The following is a 20942-nucleotide window of genomic DNA, read 5'->3' as shown; positions in this document are numbered from 1 at the left end:
TTCATCTTGTTTTATTACTTATCGGAAAAAATATATATATATATATACACACACATACTCGCGTTATTACGTTATATTACATTATTTATTTTGTTTTTTCTTTTTTTTTTTTCTTTTTTTTCTAATAAATCGTAAAAAGAGACAGTTATTTTATTGGGCTCGGCAATTTGTATTACGATGAGAGGAACAAATGTTCCTATTCGATGTATAAATGTTAGAGAGAGAGAGAGAGAGAGACGTGCTCGCGTGTGCGTGTTTGTATGTATGTGTGTATAAAAGATCGGTACGCGTACACGTGGATAGACGAGCAAGCGCGCGTTCGCACAGCACACACATTTACAACCACCATCACCACCACCAACAACAACTAGCTCTCTGCTCCTAGTCACGATTTAGTCAAGGATACAACACAACAACGTAGATCGTTATCGAGGCTACTCTCGTAAAACGATCGTTTACTCGTGCGCACTCGATCCACGGAAAAGCCGCGAGAAGTTGTTGGTTGGTTTGTTGGTAATGGTAATGGTAATGGTAGTGGTGGTGGTGCTGGTGTTTGTGGAGGTGATGGTGATGGTGGTTGCTTCGATCACGAATTATCTTCCCTTTTCCCGGATCCTCGAAACATCATCATACTCGATAGAAAAAAAAAAGAAAAAAAAATAGAAAGACTATTATTATACTCGTAGGAATCAACTGACATTAATATTTTTTCTTTTATTTTTTATTTTCAGAGAAAATTATCGATACAAATGAAATAAATTTTTCTTTACAGTCTAATGTTGTCATGCCGTTTCGCTGATTATTCAATAAAATTTAAAGAAAATCCTGTTTTTATTTGCCATTACAAAAATAAAATAGAAAATAACGATAAATTTAATCAAACATCAGGTAGTACCACCCACCACAAAATTATCAATAATAACAACAACAAATTCCTCGAATAATTTCACTTAGCGCCAATTAATAATACACAATTAACATAACGAACCATGTGAATGACATAAAAAAGAAGTTGGGTGATTGAAGAATGGGTGGGTTGGGAGAGTGAGGGAGGGGGGTGGAAGATGGAAGGAAGTAGACATCCAACGAACTGCTGGATGTCTACTGAATAGTGATTTCGATCGATATCGTCGTCGTCATCATTCTCTGTCGTTCTTAAAATGAAAAGAAACAAAATAGAAAAAAAAAAGATAAAGATAAAGATAAATATAAAGATAAAAATAAATAAAGAGAGAGAGAAAGAGAGTAGTAGAAACTGTTCTAAGATCATCTTAATGTTAAGTAGAAGTATACTTAGAGAGACAGACACACACGGATAGTAGAAAAGAGTCTTTCGAAGCGTGTCGGACAACGAACAACGACAACGACACAACTACGAAGACGACGAAGACGACGAAGAAGACGACGACGACGACGATGGAGAAAACGATCCGTAAAACCGGATCGTACGCGAGCCGAGTCGATTTTTCAAAGTTAATTGCCAACGCGAGTTGGCGTTATCGATCGCTCGTGACACACACAACATATACACAAACACACATATATAGATATAGAGGACAAACACACACACATATATATACATACACATATACATAGGTTGAAGAATATTTATTCACTTCGGAGGCGAGGGAGTAATTATTATCGAAACGTTTTCTTACGTTCTTATTCAAATTACCTTCGTTCGATCAAAGTGCTTTTTCAAACTCGATGGAAGCGCCAACCGATTCTCTTTTAACTCTTTCTATCATTCTGTCTTGTCTTGTCTGTCTGTCTGTCTATCTGTCTGTCTGTCTGTCTGTTTTGTTTTTTTTTCTTTTTTTTTTTTTAATCATTTTTTCTATTTTTTTTTATTCTTCGTCTTACACCTCCACTTACTATCCGTGACAGGTTCCAAAGAAGAATAAGAAGATAAAGAAAAAGAAGGATATGGATAAGGATAAGAAATAGAAAAAACGTTACAACACACGTAGACGTGATTTTTCTCGGAATCATAATCAATGTCGTTTGAATAAATCCAACGATATTAGGAGAAAACATGATTTTCGATTGAAATCGATACTAAAAATAATTCTCGGGTAATAATCATTTTTATCTCGGTGATTATAAAATAATTATTATTTCTATCGGAAACATGGTTAAAGAGAAGAAAAAAAACAACAACAACGAATAATTATCGCAAATTAATTATATTCGACGATTTATTTCGTATGATATTAATATTAATAGCGCGTGATTCATTTATTATTTCTTTTTTTTCTGTTTTTTTCTTTTTCTCTTCAATTTTCTACGACAGTAATAATCAACTTGTCACAATTATCGGCACGAATTCATTTCTAAAATAAAACATTTTAGAAATGAGATTTATCTTATTACGCGTTACGATTTCTTACGGAAATATTTAACGTTCTTGGTTTTTCTTTTATTTCTCTTTTCTTTTTAGTTTGTTTATTTGTTTAGTTTAGAAATGTTTCTCTAGTGCTGCACACGTGTGGATTATTAATAAATAGTATGAAATGGTATTTATGTTTATGAACCCGTTTGAATATATTTTATCTCTCTCTCTCTCTCTCTCTCTTTCGTTTTGAGTCATACGAACTTGACTGCGTTCTCTCATGATGCCGGATTATGGTCGTCGATTAATCGTTTATCCAATATAATATGTATGCTCGACGTTAACTTTTACGTAATACGAGCCTGCCGTTTATTAGTCTTTTTTATTTTTCCATTATCTTTGTTTCATAGAGTTTATCAAAGGTGTAATAGAAACGTGCTATGAAAATTAGATTTGTTTTAATAGAAATGAATAAGAAAAAAGAACGCGTTTTAATTTATCGTTCATTGGAATTTTCACAATTGCACAAAGTTTGTGCGTAAAAGTATTATATCAATCTATAAAATCGTTCGTACGATTAATTTCAATTATTATAGCAATTCCATTTAGAGATAAAAATAAATAAAAAAAATAAAAATATATTCAATCTCTTATTTATTAAATTAATATTTTAATTTAAGATCATTAAGAAGGTGTTAAGATAATTTTCGTCGTTAAAAACGTGTTCTATCGAAAGTTAATTTGATTTCTATTAAATTTCTATTATTATGAATAAACATTTTATCATTTCAAATATTATTTCCTACTCTCTATCTCTCTCTCTCTCTCTTATAAATGGACACATTTGGAAAAGAAAGAAAAGAAGACCTCGACTCGATAATCCAGTTTTCAATTTGGAGAATGACAAGAGGAGACTTCAACTCTTTTCCTCCACCCGTCCGATAGCGGATGGATTGACCAAGAGAAGAAGAAGAAGAAGAAGAAGGGGGGGAGGAGAGGGAGGAGGAGGAGGAGGAATAAGAAAGAGAATAAGAAGAGTAAGCAGCAAGAGCAGAAGCAGCACGTGAAAGGGAACCGCTCGTAGAGAGAAAGAGAAAGAGAAAGAGAAAAAGAGAGAGAGAGAGAGAGAGAGATTGGAACGGTTCGCAGAGCAAGAAGACCGACAGGAAATAAAAGCACCAGATCACCGAAGAAATCTCTTCTGCCTTTACTCCCCCTAGTCCTTTACCTACCAACCTACCTTCCTCCTCCTCCTCCCCCTTCTTCCACCTTGTCCTCCTACTACTACACTACTACTACTACTATTATTACTATCCGTACACGAGTTGGAAGCGAGTTTATACATCAAGCGTGGATGAAGTAAAATAAAATGTATACGTGAAACGTTCGAACCGACAGGAAGAAGAAAGAAAGAAAGAAAGAGAGAGAGAGAAAGAGAGAGAGAGAGAGAGAGAGAGAAATTGACGTGGTCCAGATAGGAATAAAAAGAAAGAAAGAGCAAGGAAGGAGTCAGAAGAGAATGAGCGAGTGAGAGAGAGAAAGATAGTACGAGTGTAGTTGGTTCTCTAACGTTTCAGAGTCAGAGAAGTAGAAATAAAGAAAGAAAAAGAGAGAGAGAGAGAGAGAGAGATAACTGCGAACTTCAGAAATGTCATATCCGTCAGTGTCGGTGAGTTCTCTGGCTCCTTCTGGTGGGGCAACCGGTTTGAAAGGAGAGAAGAACGCGTGTGCGATTCGACGATGAGCAAGTATTGTCCAGAAAGAAATTTTTGGTCCTCCCTTCTGGGAGGTGGGCCAAATCAAAAAGAAAAAAGATAGATAGATAGAGAGAGAGAGAGAGAGAGAAATAAAAAAAGTTCGATCGGAGAACATCGAATCTCCCGACGCAATGGCCGGGAGAGAAGGTTGATAAGTATTTGCCAGTATGGGAAAGTTTTACCAATCCCTAGTGTATATAAATTTATATGATGAGAATCGAGAAGAGAACACGGTTGCACGATTTATGTTATAACTGTTTATAACACTGTATAAAGATTTTTAATGGTGCAACAATGCGTGCACGGTTTTGGCCCAGTTGATCGTTGATTCGTTTACTCGATTCGTTACTTTCGCCACTATGTATGCTTCTTTTTTTTTTTATTTATCCTTGGAAAAAATGAAATTTCACTTTATTATTTTCATGTTCTATTTACAGTCAAAATGTGATCAGATCATTCGTCAAATATGATAAACGAGTTTAGATAATTCGTTAGTAAAATTATAAGTAACGTTAATTAAACGGATTTTTCATTCCCACAGGTATATAACTTTGACGATAAAAAATTCTACGAGGAGGAGAGTCATTATTAACGAAATTGCATTTCTCGTCAATAAGGAAAAGTACACTACTCGGAGAATTCATTTATTTCTTTGTTTCTTTTCTTTTTTTCGTATTTCATCTATTACCATATATTTCACACATACACACATACACACATACACACGATACAAATACGTATGGTGTGAATATTCACTCTCTCATTCTTTCATTCTCATTTAATAACCATTAAGGGTAGAGAATAGTAGAGAATAAGAAGAAGCACCTTTAGCCCAGGGTGGCGGAACGATTTTCCTGTAGTAGAAGTAGGGGTAGGGAAAGTAGAAAAGGTAGGCGGGGTGGTGTCGAAGATCTAGAGCAGATAGGACTACCAACACCCTCCCCTCCTCTTCCTCTTCCTCTTCCTTTACCTACCTACCTACCATCACCGCCAGCACTATATTGATGAGGTGGCTCTCCGCGTATTGATTCCGCCACGCGGACAGACACACACACATACACATACACACACAGGGTTGCTTTTACCAAGCCCTGGAGAACTACGAAGCACCCTGCAGACCCCTTTTCCTACGCGCCAGCCAGTCTCGATAAGATCCTACAGATAAGGCATGATTACACACCGCACCGAACCCCGTCCAACTCAACCCAACCAACCCCAAACCCCTTCCCAAACACCACTCCAACTCATACCTCACCCCGTTCTTCTCCTCCTCTTCCTCTTCTTTTTCTTCTTCTTCTTCTTCTTCTTCCACCTTCTCACGACAGACCAACCCCCATCGCGTCTCCTATGCTTTCTGACCCCTTACACGTTCCCTCTTCTTAAACAGGGTAAACAACGTTCTTTCTTTTTCTTTTTTACTTTCAATGATATCAACGTGTCTCTTCTTTCTCTAGAACAAAATTCTAGACTGACGTGAGTTCTTATAATGGCGTATGGTTCTTCTTCTTCTCCCATAGCGAAGTAACCGTCGATGTGTATAATTTAACTCGAGTGGTATTAACCCCTAAATAAAATTGTATCTGATGATACAAACAAAAATAAACAAATGTATCTCATCTTCCTTTTCTTATTCTTTTTTCTTCTTCTTCTTTTAAGAACCGAGAAAATGTAAACGGTTAGTCGTTCCATTTTCTTCATAGTTCTCTTCTATCCCGGTGATACCTAAACGTTTCTGCCCATTACGTTAGAAAGAAATTGTACAATGAATCGGTCCATTAGATATCTATATAATCTTCTCGAAAACTATTCAACTATGACAATACGTTCAACGTTCTGTTCCCATTCATAAGGAAAAAAAAAATCTGTGTCCTTGCTATTCTTGTTTCTTTTTCTTTTTTTTATTCTGTCAAAGCAGTGTCATCTCGAGAGAAGGAAGGGTGGCAGGGGTGTAGGGGGTTAAGTGGTACTTTCGAAAGGGGGAGCGGGGGACTTGAAAATAAGTATGGGAGGAAGGGTGATGATGTTTTATACTAAATGGAAAGGGAGAGGGAGGGAGGGAGGTAGGAGGGTGGAAGAAGCAACACCGGAAACTTCTCGACACAATCAGTGTGTTGTGTTGTGTTGTTGTTGGATGTTGTTGTTGTGTTGTTGCGTTTACGAGTACATCGAAACAATAGGCACTTTAATATGAGGGGAAAGGGGATGAAAGATTGTAAGGATAATTTTTACCACAAATTGGCCACCCTCTTTTTTTTTTCTGGATTATCCTACGTGATCAAGTGTGTTACTATTGGTCAAAGTCATTCATCGTCATGCACACACATACAGACACATTTACAATTCAATAATTAATTTTTATTTATATGTGAATCATATATTATATTTTTCTAAAATTTCAATTAAGATTAGAATTCGTTCTTTTAATTAGGATCAAAACGTCATATTGGCGTTCCTTACTTTTTAACGTTATGAAAAAGAAAGAAAAAGATGAATTTTTGTTTTTAAATAAAAATGTGAGAGACGAGGGAGGGTAGCATAATACCGAGAACGTTAGAAGTATAGCACTTCTGAATACACACATTTACAATTCAATAATTAATTTTTATTTATATGTGAATCATATAATTTTCTAAAATTTCAATTAAGATTAGAATTCGTTCTTTTAATTAGGATCAAAACGTCATATTGGCGTTCCTTACTTTTTAACGTTATGAAAAAGAAAGAAAAAGATGAATTTTTGTTTTTAAATAAAAATGTGAGAGACGAGGGAGGGTAGCATAATACCAAGAACGTTAGAAGTATAGTACTTCTGAATACACACTTCACCTATCCTATTAGTATATTATACGGGATGCGTAAGAGCGTGTGAAATAAGCCGTGGTCGGGTTTTTTTTTTTAAAGGACGTATAATGGATCCTCTACTTTTTTTCTTCTTCTTTGGTTATTTTTTTTATGACGTTTGCCACTCGGCGACGAAGGATGATATCACACAAGTGCAGAAGATGTCTTCCCATATAATTTTCTTTTACCTTTTCCCTTTACCTTTTCTCTATCTCTCTTTCTCTCTTTCTCTCTTTCTTCTTTTTTTTTTTTATACTCCAAGTGTCGTAAGTCGTACGAGGGGAAAAAAAGAAGACAGAAGTAGTTTATGTGGGTAACATTTATTAAAAAAAAAAAAGAAAAAAAAATGGACACCTTTCTTCTTCTTCTTCTTCTTCTTTATTTCCATCTTCATCTTCTTGTTGAGATCAATTCGACTCTCGCGGTATTTGAAATAAGGATTAAGAAAGACCGATTTCACGCGAACCCGTGTCAGACTTGCCTTCTTGATCCTTCAAGAGAGAGAGAGAAAAATAAAGAAATAAAGAAAAAGAGAAAGAGAGAGAGAGAGAGAGAAAAGTAGAAAGGGATCGATCGAACGTGTCTCGATTTTGAAATGATCGAATAAGAAACCTTTCAGATGTCTGACCATTAATAATCATAATAATTGACAACTTTTTTCCTAAACGTTCTTGCCATATAATCTTAACCATTTAACACGTTCATTGACACATACATATATACCAAAGAAAAAAAAAACCCCATACACACACAAACACACACACATACATACATAGACATAAGTATTAAAACTTATAAATAATGTATTTTACATCGGGAAAAATATTTGCACGACTCGTAATAAGAAGAAGAAGAAGAAAGATAAAAATACATTTATTAAATGGTCTCGAAGGGACAGTTTAAAAACGCTTAAAAAAAAAAAAGAAAGAAACAAACGTGATTTATTGTAATTAAATAATAATAGTAATAATAATAAAATAATGTTAATAATAATAATAATAATAATGTGTGTCGTAATTGGTTACGGGTGTGATATCTCTCTGTTCTTTTTTTCTTTCCAAAAACTGTCGCTGCAGAGTGCGGCGAGACGGGCGGGCACCAGCTGCGCGAACTGCAAAACCGGAACGACGACACTTTGGCGAAGGAATCAAGCCGGTGAGCCAGTATGCAACGCTTGCGGTCTCTACTACAAACTGCATAATGTAAGTACTTTTACCGATAGCCTACCGAAATATACCGCAAACATACTTACACACACACACACACACGATCCTGGTGGTAATCGATATTACAACTGTAGATCGAATAACGTTATTATCACTTCGATAAAATAAATCCTAAAGAGTAACGTGAAGTAACTCAGCCCAACCCCCAACCCCCGATCCCCAATCCTCCTCCTTCTTCTTCGTCTAAAAAAAAAAAAGAAAAGAAAAGAAATGACCACCAGGAAGAAGGAGGGATTGGGGATAGTTTACTCTCTCGTTTGCAGGAAACATTTCATTTACCCAGCAGTAGAATAAATCTCGACTCGTAGTTTGTTGTATCAACAATTAGGATGGAGGCTACTTTTCTGGTTAGCCGGACGTGTAGGGTGTCGTTACAAGAGTAGTTTTGTTCTCCATCTCTCTCTTTCTAATCTCTTTCTGCATCTCTCTCTGTCTCTCTTTCTTTCGAGGGTTGCTTCGAGCGTGTTCAACGGCGTGTGACACAGGAAGTGCCGGAAGTGAGTGTGCCGTGTGGGCTCGACGAAAACAATAAAACAAGAATAAAATAAAAAGGAAGAAGAAAAAAGAGTAGGAGGAGGAGGAGGAAGAGGAGGAGGAAAGGGTGCGACGAAGAACTGCAAGGAGGAGGAAAAAAGAGAGAGAGAGAGAGAGTTTTATGGGTACATGGTCAACTTGTTTTAACAGATCACCCCCTCCACCTCCTCCTCCTCCTCCTCTTACTCTTTTTTCTCTTTCCCACCCCCCATAAAATCTAACATAAAGATTGTAGACAAATTGTAGACAAATTGTTAACAATTGCAATACGATACTCGAATAAGCAAAGGGACTGGTTTGAGGATTGGCTGAAGGGTGGGGGTTTGGAGAAGCTTTGACATCGTATATATTTCGATGGGACCCAAAATCGGGGACCGGTCTTTGTCGGCGCCATCGTCGTCGTTGTCGTCGTTGTCTACGCTTTTGAGAAACTTTGTATCGAGTGACACGCGGTCCACGGATCACTGAGAAATACAAAATAGAAAAGAAAAGAATGGAATAGAAAGAAAGAAAGGAAGAAAGAAAAAAATGTGGAGGGGGGAGGATAATACGTACCTAAACAAGAAGAATATCTATTACAGAAGGAGGAGGAGTAGAGTCCCTTTCGTGAATTTCATTCTTCCTTCTTTTTTATTTTCCTCTTTTTTGATATTTGGTTTTAACGTTGTATCGAAGAAGAAAAATCGTAGTTTCAATCTGAGGAGCAAATTTTCTATCAACAAAAATGGCTAGCGTAGGGGGTGGAGGGAAAATACCGTCATTTCGTCATAATTTACACCACGAGCTGTTTATATTTGCATAGGAACAAAAATTTTCTTTTGTTTTGTTTTGTTTAAACGAACACCAAGAGGTAAGACGAAAAAACGTTGCCGTGCGATAGAGGGTGAGAGATAGGAAGGAGGTGGAGGTGGAGGGGGGAGTGGGATGAGATGGGTATGGGATGGGGAAAAAGATTAATTCGCGATACGCGCTAATTGGCTCGCGATTTTACCCACAGCTCGTAGGACACATTCGTCATTCCTTCTTCTCTTTTTCTTCGTTCTATCCTCCCCACCCCCTCCTCCCTTCTTCCGCCAGCACCCTTCTCTCCGCATTTCCTCTCTCTCTTTCTTTCTCATCTCGAAACCTTCAGAGTTACATATTAAACAAACAGTGAGCTTTCTGTTTTCTCGCAAGCGTGTTTTACCGAAGGAAAATGAAACAAGGCACCTCGCTGTGTGTAAAACCAAACATCACCATCATCATCATCATCATCATCATTCTCGCGTTTTTTCTCGCATAACTGCGCTACAACTCTTAACCATCCCTAAATCTTCCCTTTCCCCCTTACCCAACACGTCTTCCTTCCTTCCTTTAAATTTTCAATGAGAAATTCAACGAGAGATACGCGAATTTATATGCGCGCGCATGTTTCCCCCGTTTATTATTTTCTTTCCCTTATTTATTATTATCGGCCACTTCAAATCTAATCTCAACAACCAAATCGAGAGTTAAACGGGTGGGGAGGGGGCGTGGTGGGGTGGAGGTGTACGTGGACGACGACAACGTGGCTCGGTGTTGATGATGATGATGATGATGATGATGATGATGGTTAGTTACGTTTTAGCTTAAACTATTTTAAGTTTAAACCGTCAATTACATCTCTCCCCGATGGATGATCTTACAATTAGATTATTCTGTACGAAAATAATTTAAAGTACGTTAAGGGGGCAACGTACTTTGCCAAATGTACCTTCTCTCTCTCTCTCTCTCACACATACGATTCCTGTTTCTTACTTATGCTTGTTTCCTTGGTATTTTGTTTCTTAGGGTGGGGTGGGGTGGGGTGCAAGGTTTTTTCCTTATTTCCTTTCTTTCTGTTCTATTCTATCCTGCACTTGGGGGCTTTTATCGGGTTCGATCTTTAAGGGAAGAGAAAGGGTAGAACAGGGGGTCTAGGGGAGTAACGTGGGATAAGGGGGGATAAGGGGGGGATGTACTCGGCCATTGCCGGCGCGTCGCGCATAAAGCGAACACGTTTCCTGGTAATCATTAATTAAGCGAAGAGCTTCCCTTCTTCCGTCGCTAAACACCACGAACGAACAGTCGCGTTTTCCTAGAAGGAATAAATTCAGGATTCTATCTCTATCTCTTTCTATCTTTCTCTTTGTCCTTTTCCTCTTCTTTTGCACGGTCCTCCTATCCGTCTGAATCTTACTTGCAATTTTTATTTTTTTTTTTATTTTTTTATCTCGAAAGAGATTGTTTTTCTTTTTAGTTTTTACCTTCGGTTATAACACTCGTGTATTTATTTCTTTTTTTCGATTAAATAATAACATTCGATCGTATTATTAAATATATTTATATTTAATAATATTATATATTTATTTTAATATTTATATTTAAATATATATATTAAATAATAACAAAAGATCATTTTGATTTATTTTTCCATACCTTTGCACTATTCTTTTTTTATTTTGTATAATTAACGAAATTGCATTATTATTATTATTATTATTATTATTATTATTATTATTATTATTTTGATTTAATAATATTATATATTTATTTTAATATATATATTTAAATATATATTAAATAATAGCAAACGATCATTTGATTTATTTTTCCATACCTTTGCACTATTTTTCTTTTATTTTGTATAATTAACGAAATTGCATTATTATTATTATTATTATTATTTTGAATTGAATTGAATTGAATTGAATTCTTAATTTTGTTTTAAATTGTTACATTCGATACCCGCCTCTCTCGTGTTTTATGTGAAAGATTATTGAGAATGATTCTTCTTTTTTTTTATATATCTATGTATTGAAAAGGTTGGAATGCGGAACGTAATTCTTCCAAGTGTTCGAAACAAGTTAGAATTTCGTTTGAATAGATCCCTATGCGTGGTGGATTTATGGATGATCCACACCACCAAATGGTGGTGAGCAAAAGGGGGATAATGTTTCGTTGACGTTAAGCCGACGGATTACGGTCACGAGATCAAATAGAAGAAAAAGAAGAATTTCTTTTTACTTGCGCTCTTCTCTATCTTTTTTCCCCCTCCCCTTTTCCTTTCTTTCTTTTCTTTTTTTTGATTATGTATTTTGAATGTGGTTTTGTGGATTCTTTTTTTTAGTTATTTATTTAATTTATTCGATTATTTTAATTCGTCATATTTTACATTTAATTAATTGGAATACCAAAAGCATAATTGCAATAATTTCTATTAAATTATTATAATCAAATATATTATTGTTTGGAATATATAATAAACGAAATCCTGTGTGTGTGTGTTTGTGTGTGTGTGTTCGATAAAATTGTGCATATTTTACATTTAATTAATTGGAATGCAAAAAGTATAATTGCAAGAATTTCTATTTGATTATTATAATCAAATATATTATTGTTTGGAATATATAATAAACGAAATCTTGTATGAGTGTGTGTGTGTGTTCGATGAAATTTTGTTCGATCATTTTCGTAACATTCGTAGAACTCGGAATAATTTTCTTTTTTTTTTTTAAATCTAGCGTTCAATCATTTCTTTCCGCCATTTTCTTTCTTATCGTTGCAAAAAAAAAGGGAAAAAGGAGAAAAAAGAAACGATGATCAAGACCAATCATTTCCAAAGCAAAATGAAAAAGTGAATAACGCAAAGTACTACCTTATAAAAACGTAGACCTCGCGAAAAGATAATCCTTAACGAAGAAATTTGTCATTTCGCGTGGAAAAATAGTCGTACGTAAATCTTTTTACCCGCCGTTTAGAACGTTTGCTTTTATATTTCACATTATACGAGGAAAAACACACGCCATTTCGCGTGACGAGTGGTTTTTTTTTTCCTTCTTTTATTTTTTTTTTTTTCCTTTTTTTCTTTTATTCGCCAAAGAAAACACAATAAATTCGCACGATCGCAAAACATCTTTCAAATCTTTTCCCTCGTTAACTTATCATTTATCCTAGGATACGTAATCGTCTCTATTTAACCCCCTTTTTTTACACAAATCACAATTTTCATATTAATTCTCGAACCGTCCCCCTCGACACGACGAACACCGAACGACCCACCCACCCCCTGTTCAGAAACCTTGCAACACGACAAATCAAATTCTCATAACGCGACGAAATAATTATATAAATTGAATTATAATTATATAATTTTTAATAATATATATAATAAATATATAATTATATAATAATATTTATATTATATATTAATTATATCACTTGTGTTTTAATATAATAAATACAATCGATATCATCAATTTCAAATTAAAAATCACAATCAAAAATCATTTCATATAAAATCAAATCGAATCAAATAAGATCAAATAATAAATATAGACGATTATTCGAATCGAAAGTAACATGACGTTATTAGATGGTTAAGAATAATAATAATAATAAAAAAAGAAATTAGAATATAAAATCAAATCAAATCAAATATTCTATCTCTGTCGCACATTTCGATCGATCATTTCCAGAGTAAATCTCTGAGTTGCTGCTGCTGGTTGTTGCTGCTGCTGCCCTTTTTCTTTCCAGACCTGGCAGAAAAGAGAGAAAGAAAGAGAGAGAGAGAGTACACATCAAGCAGAAGAGAAAGAAAGATAAAGAAATAAAAAAAGAAAAGAAATAAATAAAGAAAGATAGATAGATAGAATGTGTATCCTCGTGCTTGTCTCTCTCGCGAGATCTTAGATAACCAATACTCGTAGAGAGTAGGTGAAGGAAGAGAGAGAGAGAGAGAGAGAGAGAGAGAAAGGGTAAGAAGGACAGATCTGGCGTCGTTAAGATAGAGCATCCTGATAAAGTCCGTGGCTAAACACTCACACTCGCGCGTACAACGCGTGTCGAAATTACACGGATTATTCGTGGCCGAACAGCACGCTACCGGGTGTTCGAAATATGCTAATCGCCACCCGAAATCCAGACTCCTCTTTGGTCTCTCTCTCTCTTTCTCTCTTTCTCTTTTTTTTCCGTTTCATTTTAGTTGTGGGTGCTGTGTGTACTGGTGCGCGAGGTCAAAGGGGGTCGTACCGAAAAAAAAAAATTCTTTTTCGATTCCTCCTTACGTTTTTTTATTCTATTCTTTTCCTCCTTTTTTTCAATTTTTTTGTATTTTTGTATTCGGTTGCTAGTTGCTCTTTCAATATTGTACTTTTGGTAGAATAAGAGTGTGAGAGAGAGAGAGTGAGACGGATATAGTTTTGACGAGGTTGAAATCCTCTTCGGTGCACGCAACGCGACAATTTTCGGAAAAATATAATCGTCGTCGCGTCGATCGAACGATAAGACTAATTTTAGAAATTCTCTCTTTGTGTTTGTGTGTGTGTGTGGTGTTGTGCCCTTTGAAGATACCAACTTTACTCACCACCACCACCACCACTCCTGTTTTTTTACACATTACTCAGGAATTAATCAAGAAAACGTTGCACGATCTAGTCGTTAAAATCAGAGTTCAAATTTCGGTGTACTTTTTAAAGGATTCTTTTTTTTTTTTTCTTTTTTTTTCTTAAACACAACTCTTTTTTATTCCATTAAACGCACATCCACGCACGCACACACGTGTACACGTATTATTGGTGTCGAATTGTTTTTCCTGGAAAAATAATTCTTCTTTTTAAACTACGAGGAAGTTGTAAAACTTAAAACATCAGTTTTACGAAGAAGTGAAAGAGAGAGAGAGAATGAGAATGCAACCTTTCGTAGGGTACCCTCCCCCATCCCATTGATATGCTCAAAACGAACTATCGTATACCATAGAACGACAACACGCGAGACATTCCATACACGCGATCCTTAGAAACACTTCCGAAAGAACTTTCGTTCGATTTTTCTCGTTGTAATATCAATTCTCCCTTCCCCCGTCTCATTCCCCATCACTTTTTTTCTTATTCCTTGAATTTGCATTCCTCGAAAAAGAAGAAGAAGAAGAAGAAGAAGAAGTCGTGAGAAATCATCGAAGGTCACGTATTAAACATAAAAAGTCAAATCGTCTGATTAAATTTTACCGTTGATTTTTTTACAATCACGTTGTTGATCACTTCCTTATGTGTTTTTCTATTTTTATAATATACAGTAATAGAATCAATTATCGATAACCATAAGAAAGTTCGTAGGGTTTGCTAAATGCGTGATTCATTCATTTTTATATATGGAATTACGAACCAAAACGATTTTGATTTAACATTATCGATTCGCATTCTAAAAAGAAAATAAATTTTGTTTTATCGATGCACTTCATATCTTCGAGAATATTTATCATTTATCGTATAAAAATAGAATTAGGTGTACCACTTATACATAATATAATAAACGTTTTTATTTTGCCAACAAAATAAATAATTGCGATAATAATTAATGATAGCTGGGTGGGTTAGATGCGGTATTTTTTGATAAATAAATTGCAGTGACAATAAATAATATAGATTTTATTATAAAACGTTTATTTTTTATATTTTGCTTCATATCTTCGGGAATATTAATCATTTATCGTATGAAAATAGAATTAGGTGTGCACTTATACATAATATAATAAACGTTTTTATTTTGCCAACAAAATAAATAATTGCGATAATAATTAATGATAACTGGGTAGGTTTGATCCGATATTTGGAATAAATGAATTGCAATGGAAATAAATAATATAGATTTTATTATAAAACGTTTATTTTTTATATTTCGCTTCATATCTTCGGGAATATTAATCATTTATCGTATAAAAATAGAATTAGGTGTACAATTATACATAATATAATAAACGTTTTTATTTTGCCAACAAAATAAATAATTGCAATAATAATTAATGATAGCTGGGTAGGTTTGATCCGGTATTTTTGATAAATGAATTGCAATGGAAATAAATAATATAGATTTTATTATAAAACGTTTATTATTTCGCTCGCTTTTCCGCGATACACACGGATCATTCATTCATTCATTGACCCTTTGTGAGAGATGCGTTCGCACAGAGGTTATCACGTATGCAAGAAACGTACGGTTGCATCGTGTGCGACCACATCAATCTGCATTCGAATCTCCGAGAGATTTTCTTTCTCTTTCAGTCCGAGTATTATTCGGTTTCTCATTTCCTCTTTTGTTTGCACCTCGCACTTTCGGACACCCGCAGACTTAAGCGGATGGTTCCTATTAAAGCCGCCAGTATTGTATTCAAATTGGTTCGAGCTTTTGTGTCTCACCACCTCCACCCTGCACCACCCCCTCACCTCCACCTCCTTCATCTTCATCTTCTTCTTCTTCTTATTTCTGTTCTTCGCTCGTTAAGACTCCCTCCAAAAAAAAAGAAAAAAAAACGTATCACTCTTAATTGTAAATACTTGAAATTGAACGAACCCACCCACCCCACCATTACCCCCCATCTCCACGATTACTTTTTCAAGTAAATGAGAACGATTTATATAAATCCCGAATCAATGGTGTTTTATCTTTAATTTAGATCAAACTATTCCACGTTTCATTCCTTCTTATCTAAAAGAATTCATTTGGAAGAATCCCTTATACACTACCAACCCCGGTTGGTAAATTCAGCATCCGCTTGGAGAGTCCGGTCCTCGCGATTATTTCGAAGAAGAAAACGCCGCAACTAATTCGGCAAATTCGGACAATTGCGTAATTCCAACGAAAAAGAGTACGTTGACCGTCTGGAGTTTGCTTGCGGAGGGGGGAGGGTTGGGGAGGGGTTAAGAGGTCTGTTGTTAATCCGGAGGGGAACCACGAAAAAACATCGAATAACTGCACTGCAATTACACTGCATTTACACTGCATTTACACTGCATTTAAACTGCATTTACACTACACATTTGCATTGTCACCTCTCTCTCTCTCTCTCTCTTCTTTATACATTTACACTGCATTTACACTGCATTTACACTGCACATTTGCATTGTCACCTCTCTCTCTCTCTCTCTTCTTTATAAATTTGTTTATTTTTTCCACCTTATACACAAAATCTTCTATCACTGTTATATTATTAAACTCTTTCGTGTTTAGGGTTTGTCTTTATTTATTTCTTTCTTTCTTTCATTCTTTCTTTCTTTCCCATTTTTCTCTTAAACAGAATCTATCCCCCGCGTGTTGGCAGTTGCGTCACGTCGCGGCAAACTACAAAGCATTGCGCTCCTCTCCACCTTGCCCCGTACCCTTCCTTCTCTTTGTCATCTTCCTCCTCCTCCTCCTCCCCGATGCAACCGAGCAATACTTGCATACCTACTTATTTCGTACTTGCGGCACTTGGACTTCTACTATGCACGGACCGCACACGCGCATCCTCCCACATGAGACTACTTGATGCGGTTTCAAGACGTTTAAAGCTTTGTTCATTCGGTCGATAATTTTATTTTGGGTTATTAACACGATTCAAAAATATCCTTTTTTTCTTTTTTTACCATGTTGTTTTGTTGTTTTTTTATTTTTAAAATTATTTTCTTAACACGCCTCTTACTATTTTCCTACGATAAGAATTGCACGTGTATTGTGTAGTATTAAAGAAATTATATTAATTAAAATAGTGATATTTTTTTTGTAGGGTTTTTAGATAACAAGGAATTAACGTTGTTTTATTCATTCGATTCAATTATTTTCTATCTTTCTCCGTTTAAGAATTAGAAAAACTTTTGGTATAATACAAACGAAATGATATTGTTGTTTGATTTGAATTATCTAACTGTTTTATTGCAAAATAGAAGGATTGTGAATTGCACTTTATTCCTATCCCTTATAGATGTTTTAAGCACGTGCTTATTTCTCTCTCTCTCTTTTTCTTTCTCGTGGTCATCGTCTACAAATTCGAGTCGCGAACTTGTGTCGGCATTATAGACAAAGGATTAATAAAGGAACGTTAGGCCATGCACGATCGTCCGGCCTTTCACGCACGCTTTTCTTTCTCTCTCTCTCTCTCGTGATTCTTCTCTTGAATAATATTTCCGATATGCATCGTTCGATAGCATATCGATTTTTTTCTCCCTAGTCCCCTCCACCCCCTTCCAAAGATTTTTTTTACAATTAAACTAGCATCGAAACGCTATGATTATTTCGTAATTTTTTTTTTTTCAATCAGATCATCACGCAAACATACACACACACACACACACACACAGACAGATAGATGATTATGAGGATGTGGTATTAATTACGTTCCTGTTTTGATAATTTTGGTTTATCTTTTTATTCTATTTTATATATTACTCGGGTCTCGTTGGTTCTTTTCTTTTAAATTTACTCGGTTTAAAAATGGCAATGCGGTGACGTAGGATCTTCAATTATACCCCCACCTACTACCACCCTTCTTCCCTTCTCTCTCTCTCTCTCTCTTTCTTTCTTTCTTTCTCTTTCGTTTTATCTCTAAAGACAAGAACTCGTCGATTCGTTAAAGTGCACAGACTACCGAGAATCTGAGGGATTTCTTAATTACGTTGTGTCTGGAGTAAAACGACCATAAGCCGACGAAGAAAAAAACAAATATTTTTTTTTTTCTTAAAAGTTCTAACCGATTTTTATGCGAAAGTTCATTAATATGCAACCCGAGATACGTGTGCATGTGTTATTGTTATTATTATTGTTATGTGTGTGTATTTGCATTCAAACTTCATTTGTTAGCATGATTAATTTGTTATTACTTTTAAAATCATAAAATCTCTGCAAAACAAAAATCTAAAAAAATAAAATAAGAAATAATTCGTCGTTTCGCGTTTAGTTTTATCGACCAAGTCGACCTAACGAATTGTTGGCTATGACTGTTGCAGGTTAATCGGCCATTGACGATGAAGAAGGAAGGAATCCAAACGAGGAATCGAAAACTTTCGTCAAAGAGTAAGAAGAAGAAGGCTGGTGGTTGTCTAGGTTTGGGGGGGTCCATGGGTGACATGATCAAAGCTAGTGGACACCTTGACCTCGACAACAAACCTTTCCAGTCAGGATTTGGATCACCTATGGGTAAGCATTAACAAAAATCTTTTCACATTTTACAATCATTTTTTTGTCTTATTCCAATCGTATTTATTCAATTTGTTAAATTCGATATCAATTCTTCTCAGAAATTTATTATTTAATTATGTAATAAATAAATATTGTTTTATCGTTTTATCCCTAATTTATTTCAAATATTTTAATTTATTTATTATATAATTAATAATAATATTATATTAATTATAATATTATATTTAATTTATTTATTATATAATTAATTTATTCAAAATACTTTAATTTATTTATTATATAATTAATAATAATATTATATTAATAATAATATTAATATTTAATTTATTTATTATATAATTAATTTATTTCAAATACTTTAATTTATTTAATTTATTTATTTTTGATAAGCTGATGATTGAAATTTGACGGATCGAATTGAATTGATTGGATTGATTGGAATAAGAAAAAAAAAATATAATATGAAAATTATATAGATTAAGGAAACAGAGAAAAATAATAATAACGATAAATTTATTTTTGAAGATGGACGATGGTTGGATGTTGCAGGTACGTCGCAGCATCACCACACGATGCATCCTGCAATGCAACATTACATGTATCACACAGGCGTCGGCGTGGCCGGAGGTCTTCATCAAGGATTTGCACCACCGGCGCCGCCCCCCATACACCCCCACTCGCATTCGCATTCCCATTCTCATCACATGACGAGTCTTCAGGGTCTTCAGTTGGCAGCTACGACGAACGCGATGGTGAGAACAAATTTATCGATGTAAAAAAATCGTTGATCGAACAAAACTCTCTTTTAGTTTTCATTAAACACCCTCCCCCACCCGCCCCTATTGTTTTTTTTCTTCTTATTTTTACTTCAATAAAAATTAACGAACAATACTATAATCTTATTGCTTGTTTTTCTATCTTTTTTTTTTTTTAAGAATTAGTCTCTGATTTGTTTTGTCTTCTTTGTTTTTGTTCGCAGGATCATTCGGCCTAATTTTTCTATTTTTATCATAAACTAATAAAATAATGTATAAATAATTAACACAATTTTTTGGAATCCAATTTATCTTACATATTCCTTTTTTTTCTATTGATTTCTTTTTTTACAGCATTAACCTGTCCGATCTAATTTTGTAAACTAAAAATTCCACAAAATATTCTTTTTTTTTAATTATTTTTATTATTATTATTATTAATATTTTGTTTCTTTCATTTCTCTTGCATGAATTAGCACCCAAATATCCATGGATTCAAATTCTAATTGTTGTTTCTCTCAGTGCATACTTTTTTCTTAATTTCTTTTTTAAGGAAGAATAAAGAAACAACGAAAAAATTAAAAAAAGAATTTGTCTTATTTGTTTGTTCACAGACGGGCTGGCGATCGGAGTACACATGAATCGCGAGTGATGATTAGCAGTTCAGAATGGAACCTACAACACTCGTTGAAATATAAATTACTTCCTTTCTTCCTTCCTTCAAATCATCCATCCATCCCAATTCCAAATTCCAAATTCCAAATTCCTAATATCGTTCCTTTTGTAAATTCCTGTCGTTGGCATAACAACACACACGCAACTCAACTTCGCGCTGCTGCAGCATCTTCCTTTAATCTCGGACCTTTGAATTCTTTTTCTTTGTTATCGTTTATTATTTTTTTTTCTCTTTTTTTTTTTTTAAATTATTATCTTTTTTGTTAAATTTTCTCAGTGGAAAGTGAAAATTGGACGGTAAGAAATTAAAAAAAAAAAAAAAAGAAAAAAAGAAAAGAGAAAGAAGGGACGAGAAAAAATTTACCCCTTGGTTTATCTTTTCTACGAGGTAGGGTTTAAGGGTGTGTCGTGGTAAGGGAAAAAAGGGAAGAAGAAAGAATGGGGGGGGGGAAGGAAATAAAAGTAATGAGTTATATATATACACACATATATATATAAATAAATAAAAAAAAAAAGAATTATAATAAAAAATAATAACGCTATGTTAACGATAAGAAAAATAAATAAAACACGCGACCACGTACACACACACACACACACACATACACGGAAACATGAAAGAGCAAAAAAATGAAGCATAAAAAAAAACGAAGTAAAAAAAAAAAGAAGTAAAAATGCTTTGTAAATATGTAAAATTTTCATGTTAGGGCCTACGAGCCCCGGCCCCAAGTACAAACGAAGTCAACTGTATACCTATACATATATATACATGCAGATATATATATATATATATATGTGTGTGTGTATGTGTGTATATGTATATATTAATGTAATCGATTCGTATGTGTATGATAATGACGAAAGGAAAATGAAAAAA

At 34.6% G+C, this 20942-nt stretch overlaps 1 protein-coding gene across 4 annotated transcripts in view; it reads left to right on the top strand.

Moving 5' to 3' along the window:
• The window catches only part of LOC122525339 (GATA-binding factor C-like), a 74246-nt gene extending 53691 nt beyond the window's left edge, over window positions 1-20555 (top strand). For 2 of the 4 annotated variants that reach the window (XM_043648062.1, XM_043648066.1), the window contains exons 4-7: window positions 7998-8132; window positions 18443-18632; window positions 19161-19387; window positions 20005-20555. In XM_043648062.1, the coding sequence (XP_043503997.1) occupies window positions 7998-8132; window positions 18443-18632; window positions 19161-19387; window positions 20005-20031 (579 nt within the window). In that variant the 3' untranslated portion in view covers window positions 20032-20555. The remainder of the gene's footprint in view (window positions 1-7997; window positions 8133-18442; window positions 18633-19160; window positions 19388-20004) is intronic. The other 2 variants (XM_043648063.1, XM_043648065.1) reach the window with 2 other exon arrangements.
• Window positions 20556-20942: the final 387 nt, after the last annotated feature.

Source organism: Polistes fuscatus, unplaced genomic scaffold, assembly GCF_010416935.1.
Source record: "Polistes fuscatus isolate 324 unplaced genomic scaffold, CU_Pfus_HIC Scaffold9, whole genome shotgun sequence".
Lineage (NCBI taxonomy): Eukaryota > Metazoa > Arthropoda > Insecta > Hymenoptera > Vespidae > Polistes > Polistes fuscatus.
The sequence above is the reverse complement of the archived record's forward strand: the minus strand, read 5'-3'. Positions and strand labels throughout refer to the sequence as shown.